Source organism: Periophthalmus magnuspinnatus, chromosome 4, assembly GCF_009829125.3.
Source record: "Periophthalmus magnuspinnatus isolate fPerMag1 chromosome 4, fPerMag1.2.pri, whole genome shotgun sequence".
Taxonomy (NCBI): domain Eukaryota; kingdom Metazoa; phylum Chordata; class Actinopteri; order Gobiiformes; family Gobiidae; genus Periophthalmus; species Periophthalmus magnuspinnatus.
Window position 1 is genome coordinate 420,739 of NC_047129.1, and position 19,614 is coordinate 440,352.

The 19,614-nt window shown below is 38.9% G+C and overlaps 2 protein-coding genes across 5 annotated transcripts in view; both read left to right on the forward strand.

The window, feature by feature from the left end:
- The window catches only part of sned1 (sushi, nidogen and EGF-like domains 1), a 30,564-nt gene extending 26,991 nt beyond the window's left edge, over positions 1 to 3,573 (forward strand). Inside the window, exons 27-31 of the mRNA XM_033965401.2 lie at positions 550 to 678; positions 2,524 to 2,611; positions 2,713 to 2,792; positions 2,889 to 2,916; positions 3,107 to 3,573. Coding sequence (XP_033821292.1) covers positions 550 to 678; positions 2,524 to 2,611; positions 2,713 to 2,792; positions 2,889 to 2,914 — 323 coding nt within the window. The 3' untranslated portion in view covers positions 2,915 to 2,916; positions 3,107 to 3,573. The remainder of the gene's footprint in view (positions 1 to 549; positions 679 to 2,523; positions 2,612 to 2,712; positions 2,793 to 2,888; positions 2,917 to 3,106) is intronic.
- Positions 3,574 to 4,452: 879 nt separating this feature from the next.
- Positions 4,453 to 19,614, forward strand: part of ryk (receptor like tyrosine kinase) — a 38,158-nt gene continuing 22,996 nt past the window's right edge. For all 4 annotated transcript variants that reach the window (XM_033992092.2, XM_033992094.2, XM_033992093.2 and 1 more), the window contains exon 1: positions 4,453 to 5,089. In XM_033992092.2, the coding sequence (XP_033847983.1) occupies positions 4,897 to 5,089 (193 nt within the window). In that variant the 5' untranslated portion in view covers positions 4,453 to 4,896. The remainder of the gene's footprint in view (positions 5,090 to 19,614) is intronic.

A 19,614-nucleotide genomic window follows, 5' to 3' on the forward strand; every position in this document is an offset into this window, starting at 1 on the left:
GTTGTGATGTAATCTAAAATCCAGTAACTCTTTATAAATGTATTTTAACATTCTATCAAGTAGGGATCTATCTTTTTCAGTTCTGATATCGATTCAGATATGATAAAGTATCTAATATCAACCAATACCATTGTGGAGACTGAAAACAACATTTAATTCCTTTAAACAAAAATAAAATAAGTCAGAACTGATCCAAATTGTTATTTATTTCTCAAGTGACAATAGAACAGCTTGTATAAATTAGAATACATACATCATGAGACTTTCTGGGCTAGCTACAGCCAGTTATTCCAATAGATTCAGAAAATGTTTCTGTATCAGCACCTATATCCAATACCAGTGTTGGATCGGTGCTGAATACACTAACATGTATCAAGTATGAGTCTTGTTAGTGTATACACTTGATATGTGAGTCGTGAACAATAATAATTGAAAGTCATGGGTATACTTGAAGACAGCCCGTAACTTTAACTGTGCATGTGATGGGACCAAAAACAATGTTTGGTCTTTGTAACCGGAGCCCCTGTGCTGTGTGGATGTTGATTGCAGCTGTTGTTCCAGAGCTGCCCCAGGACTGCCGTCGCCTGTCCTGTCTGAACGGGGGCACATGTGTAGGCGCGGGGGATGCCTTCATCTGCGACTGCGCCACAGGCTTCAAGGGCAGGCAGTGTGAGCTCTGTGAGTGTCCACACACATACTGTACATGTCAGCAGCTACAATTTATATGGACAGTGCCACTGCTTATTTTGGTCGCCCCTGCTGGAACACATTTCATTTTCTCACATTTTTGATGGGTACAGGACATGGAGGATTTAGCGAATATGTCACTATAATAGGATGTAATGTGTGTGTTCCTGGGACTGTTTTGCAATTTCCCTGAGTCAGACCTGCCTGAAGATTCTCCTGTAATCGGTTTATTGTGATTATATTGTGGCTTTTATAGTGAAAGGTGTTTCACAGGAAACAAATAATTACAGCAATAAATAGGCATACAATAAATAAGTAAAACAATGCAAAAGGAAAAAGCTTTTTAGTAGGATTTACACTTTTTGAATCAGTGGCCTCAGTGTTCATTTGAGTTAAATTGGTCCACAGTGACCAATTCTAATTGCATTATTCCAAAACATCTTGGTGTGACCAGAATTACACTCAATCAAATGGATCTTACTTGAGTGAAAAAAATCTTATAATGCAATAAAACTCCAGCTGCTCTCGGAAAATTCTTAGAAAAGTCAAAGTTTTAAGTACAAATGGTAAATATAAAATAGATGAAGATATGGATTTAAATGACATATGTTTTAGTGGTTAACCATTTTTTTTTCTGTTTTGGTTGTTGAAATCTTTCTAAAAAATAAAGTAAAAAACACAATAGCTGGCAATGTATTGAAACCCTTATGCTTATAATTATAAATGTTTAAATTCCCTCTGTATTTTTGATGTACCTGAATGTTGGGAAGGGATTACTATATTTCAATCCATAGTTGAGTATTCTGGTCCATTGATGTACCCTGCCCTATAGGCAGCGCTATGGGTTGAAGAGTGCCACGCCTCCAGCTCTTTCTCTTAAAAGCAGGAAACTTGCTCCAATGACACTTATGAATGGCCTGGTTAACTTAAAGGCTGCAAGGCATGAATGTACAACATGAATACACGCTCCTGTTGAAAGGGGCACAAAGAAACATTATTTTCCCTACGCTGCCACAGCGAGGACCCCAGTTACATTATAACCTCTGTTTTTCTTCTCTATATCCTGGATACAAAAGATGGCTCTGCTGTCTCTATCAGGCCTGTGTAAAACATGTGGTAAAGTGTGCAGTGCCTCAGGGAGCATCATCACTAATACTTTCTTTAACAAACAAACTTACATTAATATGTTTTATAGACTTGTAAGTGGAGCACTTGTGTCAGAAAACAAATACGAAGACCTAGAACTAGATCAGTCCTGGTGACTTGGATTTTTAGGACATGGCTCCTTAGGCCAGTGTTTCGCACCAATAGAGAAACACTAATTAGGTAAAATAAATTAGCTTCTTGTTTAACATAATTGGCTATAACTACTGTTCAAAATGTACTCCTTAAATATTAATTGGAAGAAATAAGTTACATTTTTACTCAAAATGTAAGTAAAACATTGATAACCAATACATATGCTACATTCAGACTAACCATGCAATCTGAATGTTAAAGCCTATGCTGAGTATTAACATCTACCTGTAATTCTTAAGGCTACATGTTTTTGACCATAGATAGACATTACATAGACTTATCCCGGACCTTCATTGCCTTAAGGGGACCAAAGTGTCACTGTACTTTTCTCTCTCCTCTCAAGCGCTTTTCTTCACCTAAACATCAACAACAGATTGTTTAAACATTCCTTTCCTAAAATCATCCATCAACGGGCCAGGATCACCCAGCCAGCCCATCCCACAAGATCCCCAAAGACCCCTAAACCATTTAACACACTTCCCCCTCATAGCAACAAATAAATAGTGTTTTTTTTTCTTTCTATTTCATCTTTTCCAGTGTGCCAAAGAGTTCCACACCCATGCACTCGGCTATATTCAGAAACCAAAAGTGTGCCAGTTTGGGAGGGAGGAGTTTGTCATTACCTGTAAGTTACATCAGATACTGTAGGGTTTCTGTGGCCTTGGAACTGATTAAAAAAACATGTGTTGAATTTGGAGCAATGCATTTAGCATGTTGTATTTGCAGGTATAAGCGAGCATATAAGGTTCAGCAGGATGTGTGCTACAAAGAGATTTGTGAACCGTCACTCCCAAAGAAAAATCAGAGTAAGTGTTTTTTCTTACACTGTTTTCCAACATGAATCCATTTTCCACATCAATATTATTTATACTTTCTAATATAATTTATCTTTACATTTACAGACAGAAGAACAAACAGGCAACAATAAAGGTTTGTATGACGATGTTGTTATTTATTAGAGATAACTAAATACTTTTACTTAACAGGTCGTAATGTAGTAGTACAGAAGTACAGTACGACTATTTGCTAATGAAGTGAATTATATATTTTGTGGTGCTGTATCTAGAAGCTGTGGTTAAAGATTAAAATATTCATATATGTTTCTTTATTCTTTCTACAGAGCACTCAGATTCTGACAGAAGCACTGACGTCACTGTCATGCGGAAACCTCCAAACTTCAATTTTGTTGTTTATAATCTTCTACTTGAAGTGACTGATTATGGACATTTTGTGCTTTTGAACCCACTGTAAGGTCTTTTATTTCAAAAACACACAAATGCATTTGATCCCTCTCAAGTTAACATGGTGTGGAAATAGTTATTCTTTATTGGTAGATCAACTGATAATCACAAATTTTTACCGTCCGTAATAGAAAGTAGACCATATTACCTCATGTCCACGTCAGTGCTGACACAGGAGCAGGTTTGTCCCTCAGGGAAGTGTGCCCCCACCGCATCTTATTTTGAAATCCGGACTTGTTCTTGACAATGACGCACAGTGGTGTCTTTGTAAAAAATATCTCACTTTGTGTCTTAGCAGGCACTTTTGCTTGCTCTTCTGTAAATAGTGTTAATAGGCTGTTTTGTAGGTGACTATTTTAATAATAAAAATCTTAAAATGTTTTCTTTGAGTCTTTCCATGTGTGTCTCGTCTGGTTTTGGATGTGGGAAATATTGTCCTGATTTTTTTTTTTTTTTTTTTTAAAGGCATGCAACACAGAGAAAATTAGCATTCCTCAATAGAAGTAGTAAACGATGGGCTTGGTCTCAATGGTTCAGAGACTGAACCAAGAGGTTACAATAAGAACGAACCAGAACTGAGACAGACAAGGGCCAAGTAACTCTGCCCTCAAAGTAAAATAACAGAAATCTATGAAACAATCCATCTCTTATATTCTCTTGCAGGTCTATATCCTTCATTGTATAAAGGTCTGCTTCGCACCCAAGATTTAAATAGGGCAGGGCAGTGGGGCACAACCTTGCATTTCACTTGTGGCACATGATTGAAGACCGCTGACCGAAGTGACCCCAAGACCACCAAGCATACAAAATAAGCTGAATTCAAAATGAAGGTTGCCTCAACCGCATATTCATTGGTTTTACAACAATTGTTCTTTATTAACTTGCTTCACATATCAGAAATGTATAGGCTAAGGCTACTTTTATCCTTGCATTTGGTAAAGATTACAATTGTAATTTCCTAAACTCAAGTTGTGTTTATTGACGCACGGAATGTCACACCTCTACGTGCATGTTCATGTGTCAGCACGCATACAGCCGAATACTGACTGCTAAAAGTTTTTAAAAATGAGCAGTGATTACAAGTATTGGTACTACTTAAATGTACACTCTGCGTCTTTGAGACTAAAACTGCTGGTTTAAATTGATCGTAGTTCATTCCGGTTGGTTCATATATTCCCTACAGTCCTTGAAAGCCCCCCTCCCTCCCCCCCCGCCCCCTCCTTTCTCTCCGAGTGAAAACTGAGATAGTGAGAAAAACCAACGGGGACGGGACCATGGAGGAACAAGTCTGGATGTATTAGCGACTTTTTAAACGCTATTTCACTTATTACAATGATATGTGTGCGTGAATAAACCGCGTCGCGTACATGTGACCAAATGTCGGCGGTTGGGAGTTGGTGAGTGTTTTTAGTGCGCGTAAAAGCTTGGAGTGGAACTTAGCAAAGGAAAGTTAGCCTGCTGATGCTAACAAACTTAGCCTGCGTCTGCTAAAGCGAGGGAGAAGGCACAAAAACGGCGCATTGGAACAAGGATCGACTATTTTAAACTCTGGAGCTCAACTAAGTAGTTATGTTGCTTCGAGGGATTAACTTTCGATACGGATGAGACAGCGTTTGGCGGAGGAGGAACACCGAGTGCGCGGAGGAGGCGAGCCCAGCGGAGCAGTGCCATGTCGGGCTCTGGGTCCCCGGGCTGGCCGCTGTCGGTGCTCTGCAGACTGGGGAGCTTGTGCCTGCTCCTGCTGCTGGAGGGGGCCGGGTGTCTGGCGAGTCCGAGCAATCCTTCAGGCGTCAGCAACAACAACAACAACCAGCCCCATGTCAACATTTACATGAGCGTGGAGGAGGTCAAGAAGCTCCTGGGTAAGACACGGGCACCATCACTGCAGATGTTTGGGAATGGATCTTGTGAGTTGTATGGAGTTGGATTGGGATGTTTCGATATCGCCTAAAAGAACTGAGGAATGCTTTAGTCAAATTATACCTTATTCCAAATTGTATCACATCTCCTTAACATGCTGTAACTTAGTATGTGAAGTTAACCCAGGGGGACGATCAGGTGCTTCTGTTTAGATGGGGAAACAGACAGATTTAGAATAAGGTTTTCCACGTTCAACAAAAATGATACGGTACAGCACATATCCCAGTTTTTATTCGCAGGAATGCATTTGAGAGAAAAGTAGACGCTGTAGTCACTGTACATGTATAATTTCATTCTAAAATGAATTGTCACCGTGTTCATGTTAATTAGGGCTTAACTGGCCTTGGAAAATATATTGCAAAAGAGCAGAGATTGGAAGAGTTTTCTTAGTTAGGAAGTTCATTTGTTGAGCCTAACATTATTCACTGTCCTACATTTGTATCGCATTGTTGTTAAGGGATGCTTCAGGAAAATAGTTTTGTGTGCACCTGGTTTGAAATGGGAATATGAATTCATCTTCCAAAGTGTATCACGTATCTTTTGCCTTGAAGACTGTAATAGTGAGATGCTGCTGTTGAACTTAAACTTTGTCAAGCATTTCAGTTTTTGTGTAGTATCTAAATCAGACAAAAGTGCATAATAGACCTACACACACTCACTATTACAATACAAAAGAATATTCACTTCTGCAGTAGATATGGGCAATAGATGTGACACATCCGTCCATAACTTATGGTAAATATGTTATTTATTACAGATTTCATGTGACCTTTCAGTGCATCATGATGCCATTTAAAACGTGTACCTTAAATAGTAACAAAAGTCTTAAAGAAATATAATAATGCAATTATTGTCAAGGTACTTTCCAGTCCAATTTATTAGATAAAACAGTTTAGTCCAAATTGCTTCTCATATTAACTGCACTTGGACATGTCCTTGGCACTGTCTTTTAAACAGTGGTGGATGTTAAGCTTCACTGTGTGGAAAGCATAGCAGTCTGTGATGGAACCACATCACAGGCTGCTATGCCACCAGCAGTGAAGAGGAGGAAGTGACCTAACCAGGCTTTAACCATCTAAAAGTACTTTCTTAAAGGCTGCAATCAGAACTTCTCAATCTTTCTGGTGTCAGCACGTTTTTTTTGGGGGACTTATCAACTAGTGTTTCAGAGGAATTGTTACTACTTTGGACCATATTTAGCATTCTGTCCTTGTTTTTCATACCCTACATTTTATTTGGTGTTTCCAGCAATCACCTATTTATCTGGCAGATTTTTTTACTGGATACTTTTCTGTTGCTGTCATATTTCTGTAGGTTTATATTGACAATGTGGGTGAAGAAATGTTATGCTTAGTAGCACAAAATATGCAAGTGGAAGAGTTTGATCTGATGATGCGTTTGGTAGAAAATGAAACAATTGAACCAACTGCTGCAGACCAGTGGTACTAACTTAATTAAAAATGTAATAAACTCAACTACTAAACTGACTAATTAAAATTGTGGTCACTGCAGTCTCATAAATGGTGTGGAGGTGCAATGGGACATAATGACATTGAACACAGAGGAAGCCTGTGCTGCACTTTCCCATTGACTGATGAGGGCCACAAATAAAAAGCTTGTGATCAGCATTTTGGAGCAGGTCTGCAGCCGACATCAGTATTCACCGCACAGGCTTCTCTGAACAGAGAGTTTTTGGGAACGCTCCACCTGTGCCGCTGCTGCTGCTGTGCCGTGTGCTCTGCCAGACCCCAGACTCAAATATAAAGTAGGTGAAGTTTGACAGAGGATGGAAGATTGTTGAGAGAATAGTTTTTTAACCTAAATATTCTTATGCCAAAATCAATCTTTATAAAAACCATTTCAAGAAGACATTAAAACCAGATGGACTCGTTGTGCCAATTCAGTCTATAGCCAGCAGCTTGATAATGGACTTTTATAAATTGGTCCACTACTGTGAAAAAAAAATACAATGTGTGTATGAACCTTTTACATGTAAATATTTGACTGAATTTAAGTCAGTATTGTAAACAAAATGTTGAATAATGAAAATAAACTTAATGCAAGACTGAAGAAAGCTCAAAAGCAAGCTTTGTACTGCCTGGTGTGACACATTTTGATTTCTTATTTGACTGGACAGTAATCGTTGACATTAACAAACTATAGGCCTATTTTGCTTTGGTTGAAAGTAAGTTCACATTTCCGAAATGGTGACATGGTTAGCTTTACTTTTTGTATTCAAGATGTTGACTTACTCCTCTCTATAATCATAATGCTGTACCGTCGTGTTCCCATTTTTTCTGACCTGATTTCTTTCAATGCTTTAGACTGGGCCTCTTTTGTGGTTCACTCCGTAATCTTGTACCGCTGAACAAGGACATCTCAAAATGCTTTAAAGACTGAGTAGAGCTGAAACATGTGATGATGAAGCTGCTGCAGAATCACTTGACCTTGGAGCTGCTAATTTTATTTTTAAATTGTGCCAATTTGGTACCCACACTATATACACACCATTGTACAGTATGCCAACCATTTCCTGTGAAATGAAAAAGAGCAGCCACCAAATGTATAGCATGTAAAGCGATGTCTGCGGTGCCTGTGTTAGGTCATCAGAGTGTGGAGAGGGACTCAAGGATGACAAATGGGATGTAATAGGATTTTTGGCCAGGCTTTCAATGTTGATGAGATTATTTATTCAGCCACTTAATGTTGATATTGAATATTGAAGAAAATCAAATGCATCACATTAAAACAAATTTGTCTTTTAAGATGAGGGTTGGATTTAGGAAGGAAGGAAGAAAGACTAGTTGAGTTTTTATAGCTAAAATATAATACCCCAATCACGCAGTAAAAGCATAATAATACATATGGCAGGTCCTTTGTGTTTATTAGCCCGATTACTGTCCTCCTGCAGCTGGCCACTGAGCTCATTAGTGAAGGTGACCACACCTGGACTATGAAAACTGTGACCTGGACTTAATAAGCAGGTTAACATGAGCATCTGAGCAGCAATAACTCCCTGTCATCTTTGAGTCACCACTGCCTTTTTATAACGTGATCATTTCCCACTGCCTGGTGTCATTTTTGTCAAATCTGGCTGCATGACTGCATGCCTGATTCTTGGAGGCATTGTGGGATTTCTCAAAGTTTAGCCATTTCCTTTTCCTCATCCTATCTAAACACTCAAATTAGTTTAGCATACTTGGAGTAGATTGTGCATTTGGGTTGTATGGTTTTGGAAAATTAAGTAAAACTACTCTTCAACTAATAAAAATGATCAAATGTTTGTTGAGGTTAAAACAAAAAAAATCTAGAATCATTTCTTGTTTGATCATGTTCATTGCCATTACAATTGCACTGAATATGTCCTTGTTCTGTTAACGTGGGTCTACATAGGAATCAGGCAAAGATGCTATTCATGTTTCCATTGGACTAAACATAATCAAACCCTTACCTTGCATTTCCACTCACTTCTACATGTCTGAGATCTTCAAACAGACACTCATCTTTTAGAATTCCCCCTTTTTCCCCAGAGTGGACAGAGAAGGCAGTGTCACGGTTGAGTTGTGACTTGACTTTAGCCTTCATTAGTCTTTGATGAAACCCAGGCTGTAGCTCTGATTGTTTCTGCATATGACTAATGTATTCAGGGCCGTGCAGAGCTGTTCATCTCCAGACCTCTCCACATTCCCACATGCATTCCTGCCTCGACTCCTATATCCGCTCAATTGTGTTTGAGACGCTCTCAATTAGATTAGTGAGCCTATCTTGGAGCAGTTATGTTGTGCTTTGTGATAAAGAGAAATCTGAAAAATGCATTTGTTCCTGGCATTGTTTGCTTGTTAAGCATAAGAAAGCTACATTAGCTTTAGCATTTTGGACCTAAACCCTCCTGTTGGAAATCTTAGACTTTTCCTGGCATCTTCACCATCCTCTGAAATGGTTTAGTCAGTAGCAAATATTTAGATTTGGGGCTATTGCCTTTAATAATGAGGTCCTTTTACTTTTCCTTACGAGATCAGCAGTGGTTGAATTACTCAAGATTTTTCTCACTGATGTATTTTCCTGGCACTTATTTGCCCAGGCCACTAACAAATTAAGGGGCATTGTTCCTGACCAAAATAGTAGCATTTTTGACCCTTTGAACATTGATGAATAGTCTCACGTGAGGGTATAGGATCAACCTCCCTGGCAAAAATACTGATAAACACAATTTGCATAATAATTTGGAACATGGTGGTGAGTGCAATTCACTTAGGGGCGAAACCTTTAAGTGTCATAAAGATAAAAACTTTTCATTTACAGTAAAACTCATGGATGGTATTGTGTCTTAGGACTCTTTGGGTCAGTGAAATCAATCTCAGATATCTGTTTCAATTAGTTTGCCAAGTAAGTCCAATTAAAGGAAAAACTACTCAAGAAGGACATTCCACATTATTAAGCAGACCACTATTTTCAAGCAATATGGGAAAGAAAAAGGATCTCTCTAGTGCCAAAAAGCGTGAAATAGTTGAGTACCTTGGACAAGGTGAAAACCTTAGATATTTCACAAAAGCTTAAGTGTGATCATCATACTATTAAGAGATTTGTAGCTGATTCAGAGCACACACGGATTTGTGCAGATAAAGGCACACTGAGGAAGATTTCTGCCAGATAAATACATCAGATCATGAGAGCAGCTGTTAAATGCCATTACAAAGCAGCAAACAGGTATTTTAAGCTGCTGGTGTCTCTGAAGTCCCGCAAACATCAAGGTGTAGGATCCTCCAGAGGCTTGCAGTTCTGCCTAAACCTTTTATTGGGCCACCCTTAAGAGGCTCACAAGCAGAAATGGCTCCAGTGGGCCCAGAAATACATCAAGACAAATTTTCAAACAGTCACTGATGAGTGCTGTGCAACCCTGGATGGTCCAGATGGATGGAGTGGTGGATGGTTGGTGGATGGCCACCATGTCCCAACAAGGCTGCAACGTCAGCAACAAGATGGCAGAGTCATGTTTTGAGCCGTAATCACGGAGAGAGAGCTGGTCGGCCCCTTTAGGGTCCCTGAAGGTGTGAAAATAACCTCTGTAAATTATATGGGGAACCGTCTTATCTGTAGCAAAGAGAGAACTTTTGGAGCATCCTCAAGCCAAAGATCTATGAGGGCAGGAGGCAGTTCACATCCAAACAGCAGCTCTGGAGGCTATTCTGACATCCTGCAAAGAAACTCCTATCCTATTAAAAAAATAAACAAATGACCATTTTCAGTTCTTTACAACAATAATATGGGTTGAAACTCTGTTGCGCATAATAATTTGGAACAGTGTATTTTAAGTTTTTGTTTTTGTAAAAATACTGTTATCAGTCAGTGGTTTGTACAATAACATTCACATTGTACTCTAAAGGTTGATGACTTGAAGATTGTGATCACTGTCATTTATATTGACAATTTGACAAAATCAGAGAAAAATATCATATGCATAATAATTTGGAACACAGCGTATAACTCAAATCACACAATAGAGAGGAAAATATCCACTAAACCTGAACAGAAACACATCAGATTGGCAGAGTGAACAAGCTTGGTGCAAAATGATGAAATTCATAGGAGGATGATGACTATAGTGCTCCCTACAATATACATAAAAAATCCAAAGTTATCCAATTATCACAAAACCTGTGGGATTAATTCAATTTGCCACAACATGCAAAAAAGTCAATTGGACTAACATCACATTCTTTATCATGTAGATTGGCAACATAAACCTCAACTTTTTCATATTGGACTTTCCAAATCTATATACAGAGAGGGAAATGCAAAGTTATTGAAAATTGACACAAGCATTATTTAGGACATTCAGATTGAAAAACTCAATTGCACTATATGTTTATTAGTCATAAGGTTGCTGGTTCAGCGCTATGGAACCCATCAGTATAATGAGAGTTACGTATACAGCTATGGTTCTATGAATTACGGATGCAAAGTGCAAAGTTGCGGCTTGGCAGGTGAGTTTGTGAGTCTGTGGCGCGTGCATAGGTGGGATGTGTGTACAGTGGTGATGGCCATCATTGCTGCTTGCGGCTTTAATCTTAGATTAAGCTCAGAGATGGAACTGTTATAAATGCATGGACACTGGCTCGTGACTCCCCAAGGTGGCTTGTGATCCAGTTGTTAAATCTAAACATGTCAACTTGTGTGACAATTCCTCTTATCTGAAATTTGACAGAGAGGTTGGGCAGGTCTTTGTGTGTTTTGGGCTCCTTTTGGGCTCCTTTTGGACTGAGAAGTGATTGGCACTGCTTTCTTTGGTATAAGGCTTAATTCTTCTGGATGACTGCAACAAAATGTAACACTTTTATGGCTAGGATATTTGCTTGATATCTGCTTGTCAGTACACTTGCAGTACACAGATACTATTATTTTGTGATTCAAGTATTTGCTGGAATCAGCAGGTTAAGTCCCTCTTCAAACATTTTGGTTGTCCATGTTTATTCCTGCCAGAGATTCTGTGCAGTCAGTTTGACCTTGTTCACTGATTTAGTCTTAAAATTTAAAATGTTCTTCTTTTTATTTAGTTGTCATGTATTAGGTTTCACACCATAATAAACAGGCAAACATGGAACCACAGAATTAGATGACATTATAGATTATAGAGTATAGTTTGGCATGTATTTGGGTATAGTGTTTTGCCTGATGAGATGCCTGGACTATGATGTCATGCTGAGACACAGTTGGGGCAGTAAACTTGGAAACCTGATACACAACAGCCCTCTGTACACATTTTACACTTACATTTTCAGAAATACACTTTGCTAACCTCAAACTACCACGAATATTTGCCTTTCCAAGCTCATAAAACCATGTGCACATCCAAATATACCATATATATATAAAGGTGTGACAACGTTTAAATGACCTCTCAGTTGCCTCACCATGAAATCCACCACTACAAACTGATAAGCATTTTAAAGTCATATTTGTGGAGTAAACACATGTTGGCGCCTTTCTGAGCACTAAATAACTATCAATAAAGAGGTTATTATGGGATGTGCCCTCAGGCCTCTTAGGGATAAAGGAAGTTTTCTGATGCACACTGGCTTTGAAGTGAATGAAAGAAAACCGCCAAGATTGTGACTTTAAAGATCCACTACTTTTTTCATACTTAAAAGCACCTCTCCCACACAAAGGAAACATCACCAATGGTCCCTTTTCTTGCTTGTATGTGTTCATAATTTTTTCATGTAATAAAGTAAAATTTTGTCCTGCACAGAGGTATTGGTCTAAGGGTCATAGTGAGACCTCTGTGTGCTGTCTGCATCTTAATTTAGGGCTGTAATCCTTTAGTTGCTAAGTCGATTAATCGGCCAGTGGTGTCTTAGAGGACCAAAACTTGTACTTGTCTTAGTATAAATGCACAGCATAATTGGCTGTTTTGCATGAGCCCCTATGCAGTTGTAGTCTTGTGAGTGCAGTTTGAGTTCAGATACATAGAGATACGTAATAGTTTTGAGATGTTTTGACACTCTCCTTTTTTAATCAAACCAGGATGTAACGCTGGTCCACTATTAGAATGTTTGTGTTATCATTATTATAACAGCAAAATTAAACGGGTACAGTTGGTGATCTTGTCAGGTGTTTGTCATTTGCTGAAAATGTGCAAATACCTTGCATTTAAATGTGCTAGGGAAAAAGTTGCTCGACTAAGAAAATCCAACCCTGATCTGACATAAGGACAAAGGTTGGAAATTCAAGATTAATTTGCGACAGATTGTGTGCATTTGAACCAAGGCTTATAATCAGAACAGACCCTTAAATGGAGAGAGTAAATCAGAGCCTCTTGGAGAACTGCAGCAGGTTTTGGCTCAGATCCTGTTTTCAGGCACTGACCATGTGAGTGTCTGTCAGAGGAAATGGACACGGGATATTAGGGGCTGGAGAGAGGGTCATGTGGCATAAACAATGAATACACACAGAACCAGTCCACGCCATGTACTGGTATTGTTTCATATGCAGTGCAGGATTTAGTTGTTAGCATTTAGCTGTTGTTTCTGTAAACTTGTTGGTGCCATTGTTGTGTTATTGCAGAGGCAATAGTGTGCTAATACTTTATACGTCATGTATTTTACAGGCTTTATTTTTGTGTGGCTGGATATGATTACACAATAGATACTTCACTCCAAAGGTAATTTAGGTATGTCTCAAAAGTTGAGACATACCTAAATTATATAACTGTATATTCGTGCCTTGACCCTCAGAGGGCTCAGGACTGTGTCAGAATGGTGCAGCTTGTACATTTTTCAGTTAAATGTTTTTAGTGAACATTTTCTAAATAGCAAAAAATATATCAAAAAATGTTTTGGATATTGTCAACACTAAAGCTGTGTGACAGTTATCAAAACACTTGTGAAGCCTTTACTAGAACAATAAACTGATATTACAACATATACATTTGTCTGCAAGCTGAAAGCTGAAACTGACAGTTGATTTTCTCCACTGTGACATTAAGTTAACTCATTTTAATAATTACTTTGAGTTCAGCTTCCTGGAAGAACACACCATTTCTAAGTATAACCCTGCTATTTGTCTGTCTACACCTGATTCAGCACAAGAGTGCTGGTTCACACCTAGTGCTCTCCTGTAACACTGCTACCACCACACCCATAATTACACACTGCTTCCCTTAAGATCTCGCAGTTACCTCCTCTTCCCTCATTACAGTCCTGATTAAGGAAAGGGATGCTGCCTAATAGTCTCAATAATGGCTTCATTTACTGCGTTTTTTTCGTTTTGGTTTTAGTTTAGATGTACTGCTCTAGTTGGAAGATTAGCAGGTGACTTTTTGCCAGAAAGTCTCAGCTTGTTAATTATGAATTAAATATCTTTATAGTTGGTGCTTTGCTACTTACACTTGCCTTGTTGTTTTAATGATGATTAAGTTGATAAAGTCTTTTATACCTAAGTTCTAACCTTTTTTTCCCTAATATAACGTAAATGTGACAGGTGCTGTGACCCTGTTGGCCCAGTTTGTCATACACAAGAGTAGAAATATCATTTAGAATTTTACTCACTCATGGTCTCAATAACTGTTACAGAATTGCATTGTTTCTTCGTCTTGTACAGAAGTCCTTGTTGAGCCTGTTACCTCTTGTGCTCTAAAACCCTCTGGTCTCCTCCTCCCTGTGTCTCTGGGGCAGTGTTTATCAGCGGCCTGCTCAGGAGTGCACCCATTGGGAGCCAGTGTAACCATTCCAAACACAACAGGGTCTTTGTAGTCTCTGTCCCGGGACGTGCCACCTGGCCAGTGCCACCTTTTGTTCCCCTCTTCTCCCCACTCTGCAACACGATCCCCCATCAGCCAGACACTGCAGACGCCACCAAATATTTCAGTTAAGAGGGGCTTGATTTTGGCCTGTTAAGTGATGGGAAATGATGGACATTGCTGTGGGAATGTATGAGTAGTACAATAGTTAAGTGAAAGGAAGGGGAAATGTATAATAATAATATACTCAATCATGGTGAAACTAAAATTGGGACCTAGATTCTAAATAAATGGTAATATATATTTGTGCTTTTATGTCCAGTAGTGTGTGCCAGTACCCACAGAAATCACAGTGAGGATGGTGGATCATGACAGGTAGAGTTAAAACCACAACATACATTATTGCATAGTGGGAACTGTATAGAACAGTAATAGTATGATTATTGGATGGTAAATAAAAAGTCTTATTATAATTTAAGGTGAATGATGGAAGTTTTCTGGAGGAGGGTACACCTCCTGGTCTTATCCATGAAGATGGTGTTTTATTTGGAATCCAGTGCGTAGCATTAAGCATATTTATCTCCATGGAGACAAGCAACTGATGCCACCAGATCAAGCTACAGGTCAGATTTGTTCAGAAGCTACCCCACTAACAATAAGAAAGCATGCTTTTCAGCAATAAAAACACCGTAATTGAATGAGGACAGTTTTTTTTTTTATTTGATACCTATCAATATCTGTAATCCTGACAAACATGAAGCTGGTACCCCGAGCCTTTCCTAACATACATATTTAAAAGACAAACTATACAGTGTGTCTCTGGACTAACCAATGTTTTTTGTGACTTCATGTCCCATCTCTGCTGACAGTGAATGTCAAGGACACCTCTTATCTAAACATAGTCGTCCGTGTGTGAGTGTCAAGATGGAGAAGCTTTTGTGTTTAGGCTAATCCAGGACAAATGGCTTTTCACTGTCTAGTCTGCACTTATGTCTCCTCCATCGCCACAGCCAAACACATCATAAAATTTTTGTAGAGCTGAGTAGATCACAATTTAATTTTGGTCACAAGTTGTGATACTTCAGAGAGTTCATATTCCACTGATTTGTTAAATCCACCTGTCACTTATTCAGAGCATGACAGAGAATGAAAAGTATGTACCGTATTTTCCGCACTATAAGGCGCATCGGAATATAAGGCGCACCTTCTATGAATTAATGGCCTATTTTAAAACAAATTTCATATATAGGGCGCACAGCATTATAAGGCGCATAGAATATAAACTACTGTAGTAGCTGAGGTTGTGTTATGCATCCACGAGATGGAGCTGTGCTAAAGGGAATGTCAACAAAACAGTCAAATATGTCAGTCAAACTTTATTAATAGAATAAAAAAACGTTCTGAAAACTTTGTTCACTCACAAAACAAGTATAGTAACTCTCGAAATAGTGCAACGCAATAACAATAACTCAACGTTGTTCAAACGTTAATGTCCATATTCACAATATCTCCCAGCCTTGTGTAGTTGTAAACACGTTAAAGAAACACTAAAGCTCACTTTTTCAGTTCATTCCTCATTCACGAATCCGTTGAATTCTTCCTCTTCAGTGTCTGAGTTGAACAGTTGATCGAGCTCATTCAAAGTGCCCGATTCTGTCTCGTCAAAATCGCCATTATCCGTGTCGCTGCTGTTGTCTGGCAGTTCAGTGACAATTCCTGCCTTCGTGAAAATCGGACCACAGTTCAGACTGATATATCAGCCCAGGCATCCGCAATCCATTGGTAGATTGTGGCGTATGTCGCCCGGCGCTGTCTCCCCGTCTCCCCGTTATCCCTATAGCGTCGGATCCTATCGTCGCATCCTATCGTCGCAGATACAGCGGGTTGCGGACTTTCCAGCAGCGTAACTCCGCGCCCAGTCGTGCTCTCATGTAAATTCAAACGGCGTCTCAAAGCGGAGACATGGGGCTATCTAAATATTTTACCATCATTACGGTAATCTGCCTCTGATGTCCCTCGAAGGTGACGAATGAGAGCGCGGGGCTGCGGGGATTTTCACTCATTTATTCGATGCGTAAAAGAAAAAATACGGATGGATGTGTAAAATAGAAGTAGTTGTGTGAAAAAATGCAGTAAATACTGATACTTCGTTTAACATGATTTTTATGGCTAAAAAAGAATAAAAGTGTAGGTCTAGGTGAGCTATACTGGCCCATAGTGTGCTCAGTCCTTAAAGGGTTATTACCGCTATTACTTCGGAGACGCCTCCTGACTACGGGTGTCATAATTGACCAATATTGATCCATATATAAGGCGCATCGGATTATAAGGCGCACTGTGGGTTTTTGAGAAAATTAAAGGCTTTTAGGTGCGCCTTATAGTGCGGAAAATACTGTATGTGTGTAATTATGCATAGAGTTACAAAAAAAAACTACTGATACAGGGTGTTCACAATTAAATTTTAAATTAGTCACAATTTGATACACATGTACTTGATCCCCAAAACACATGGCTGCCAGCATTTCAATGGCGTGTGCTTTGTGAATGCCTCCGAGTTAACAGTTGCTGTAGGACTGTATATTTTAGACAAAATTGTGCCTGAAATGTTTTTGGAAATATTTAATGGTTTTACATTCTTATTGATGTGCTTTTAGTTTTACAGTCTTGTCTGCTTTTAGTTAATGACTCGCTAAATACCCAGGAAAATGGAAAGCTCAAACCGGAAACAACAGAACAACATTAGCAGGACTGCATTAAACATTAAAACCACTCCTTCTGTCCTTCTGTTGTGTATGTAACATAGTACAGTATACATACCGGACCTCCTCTTATGAGCCAGCACTCAAGAAAGAGGAATCCTGCTTATGGTCTGCAGCTGCTACAGGGTAATAGAGCAGAGTGAGTCACAGCGTTTAGCCGAATCAGGACTAACCCAGATCTAAACTCTTCAGACTCTAAATGGGCCTGGAGCAGCAAATTAATACTAAAAATGACATCAGTGTGTGATAGAAAAAAACATTTACATTTTATGTCTGCTGGCTGTATCAGTTGTGTAATTATTTTATTAATAATTAGTTTTTACATTGGAACATCATCCCCAGGTGGCATTAGCAACTATTTTCATATTTTAAACATACCTACCACTTTTTATTAAAGTGAGATAAACCCCTAATTATAAAATGACTCTTATGCCTTGATTTACTTTTCAAATGTGTCAAAGTAAAAAACTTACTAGAGACGAAACTAATACAAACAAAGCTACAAACAAAGCTAAAGTAGGATTTAAGGGCAAGTAATAACATAGTTTTTATTGCACTGTTACATGCAGTATCCGAGTACGTACCAGCTTCTCCTGATGTGTTATTGGGATCTTTGAGGTGTCGTTAATCAAATCTAAATCGTAGTTCCCAGGTTTACATGCATTTTGAAAATAGTTTTAAAGTGGACTAGGCCAGGTTTCCCTGCATGCATGTAAACTTAGTGAGAGAGCCTTGGTTCATAGGGCATCCTGAGGACCGCCCTCCGCGCTGTCAGACCAGTGCTCAGCTTCCTGTTTAGTACTCATGTTAAATCTGTGGGAGGCAGACGCATGAGTCAGGTCTATATCACTGGGCCTTTGGGAGACTTTGCAGTGTTTTGTTTGCATTTTTGGGTTTACACATTGCATACCAAAATGTGATTAATCCAGAGCAGCCCTACTTGGTAATAAAATGTCTGAATGTTCCAATTGAGCGGCAGAAATTCAGTTGGTAAAGAATTCCCCCTAATGCAAAGGTTGCAAAAGATTTGTCTGGCAAATCTTTTGCAACCTTCTGATGGTTTTGTATGGATGCATTTGACATGATTTTTTTCTGGCATTGATCGCATATTGTCAAGCACCTTACCACCAAATCCATGCCTAAGTGATGAATGCATTAAAGTGTAACTGTTTGAGAGTTTTGGAACGGCATCTGGAATATTTCAAACTGTTCAAAATGGCTTACCACAACTTGCCCCTTTTCCATATTAGGTTCTGGACTTGTGTCTTCAGTAAGTCTTTGCATCAAAAGAAATACAAATTGAATACATTTAGCTGTAGTTATTTTTACATCACTTTACCAGGATAGCAACATCCCCGTAGCAGCCTTATCTTTGTCCTGCTGTAGCTGTGACTCTTCCTGGTGTTGAGCTGGCAGCGGCCTGGACTGTTTTTAATTGAAGATGTGAAAGAGGTGTACGGGACAGCCCGGGGCATAGGGGGGCACAGAGGGGGGCAGAGTAAGGGGGGAGGGAGGAGGGAGGGGCGCTTGGGCACATTCCTCCACAGTCTTTAAACTAGATCCTCTCAGACTGATAGACGGACCCACTCTACCACCGAGATGCTTTCAACCTCTGAAAGCACTGCCCTGGGCCACAGTTGGGGATTTCAGCAATATACTCCGATTACAGCATGAATTTTAATGAAACCAACTCACATTTTAGGTTAAGAGATGTGGGTGGGACAAGGCAAAATTCTACTTGAATAAGTGGATTGGAATTTCAAAATGATATTCACTCTGAAAGTTATTGAATATATGCATCTGGTTGAACAAAACTATTTTACTACTTTACTTAAATACCAACTTAGATTTAACAGATAATTAGTATTTAATATCTTCTGTTTGTAATGAGAAACAGGCAAATTTGGGCTGAGCAGTTACTGTAATTTTCAGTCATTCAGTCAGGTTCAGTCATTTGTAATTATCAGTGATATGTGTGTGTATTTTTAATCAAGACGTCCACAGCCAATTCCGTCAGTAAAACATTAGGTGTTGTTACAAGTTTGGTACCAGTGCTCCAAAAAGTGCAGTTTTTTGAGATTGACATTTTAATTCTCAATGCATTGTAATTACATTAAAAACATTCCTCTCCCTCTTAACCCTTCATCTCCCCATGTTTTTTTGTTTCCTGGACAGAAAATGACTGTGTGTTTTAGCTGTAACCTCAGTGTTTGAAGGGTTTTGAAGTTTCTCTTTTAGGCACTAAGAGAGCTCAAGTGCTTACAGATGTGGTCACTTCATCCCACTCACTGCAGCACTTAAATTGGCCTGATACTTTTACTTACTTGAATGCATACTACAAAAAAAGTATAAAACGAGAGTATTTATTGGTTATGGAAAGAATTTTACCAATCTTAAAGAAGACATATTTTTTATATTTAGTTTTAAACAATGACATACATAGATCATTAATTTACATTTTGTTCATTTT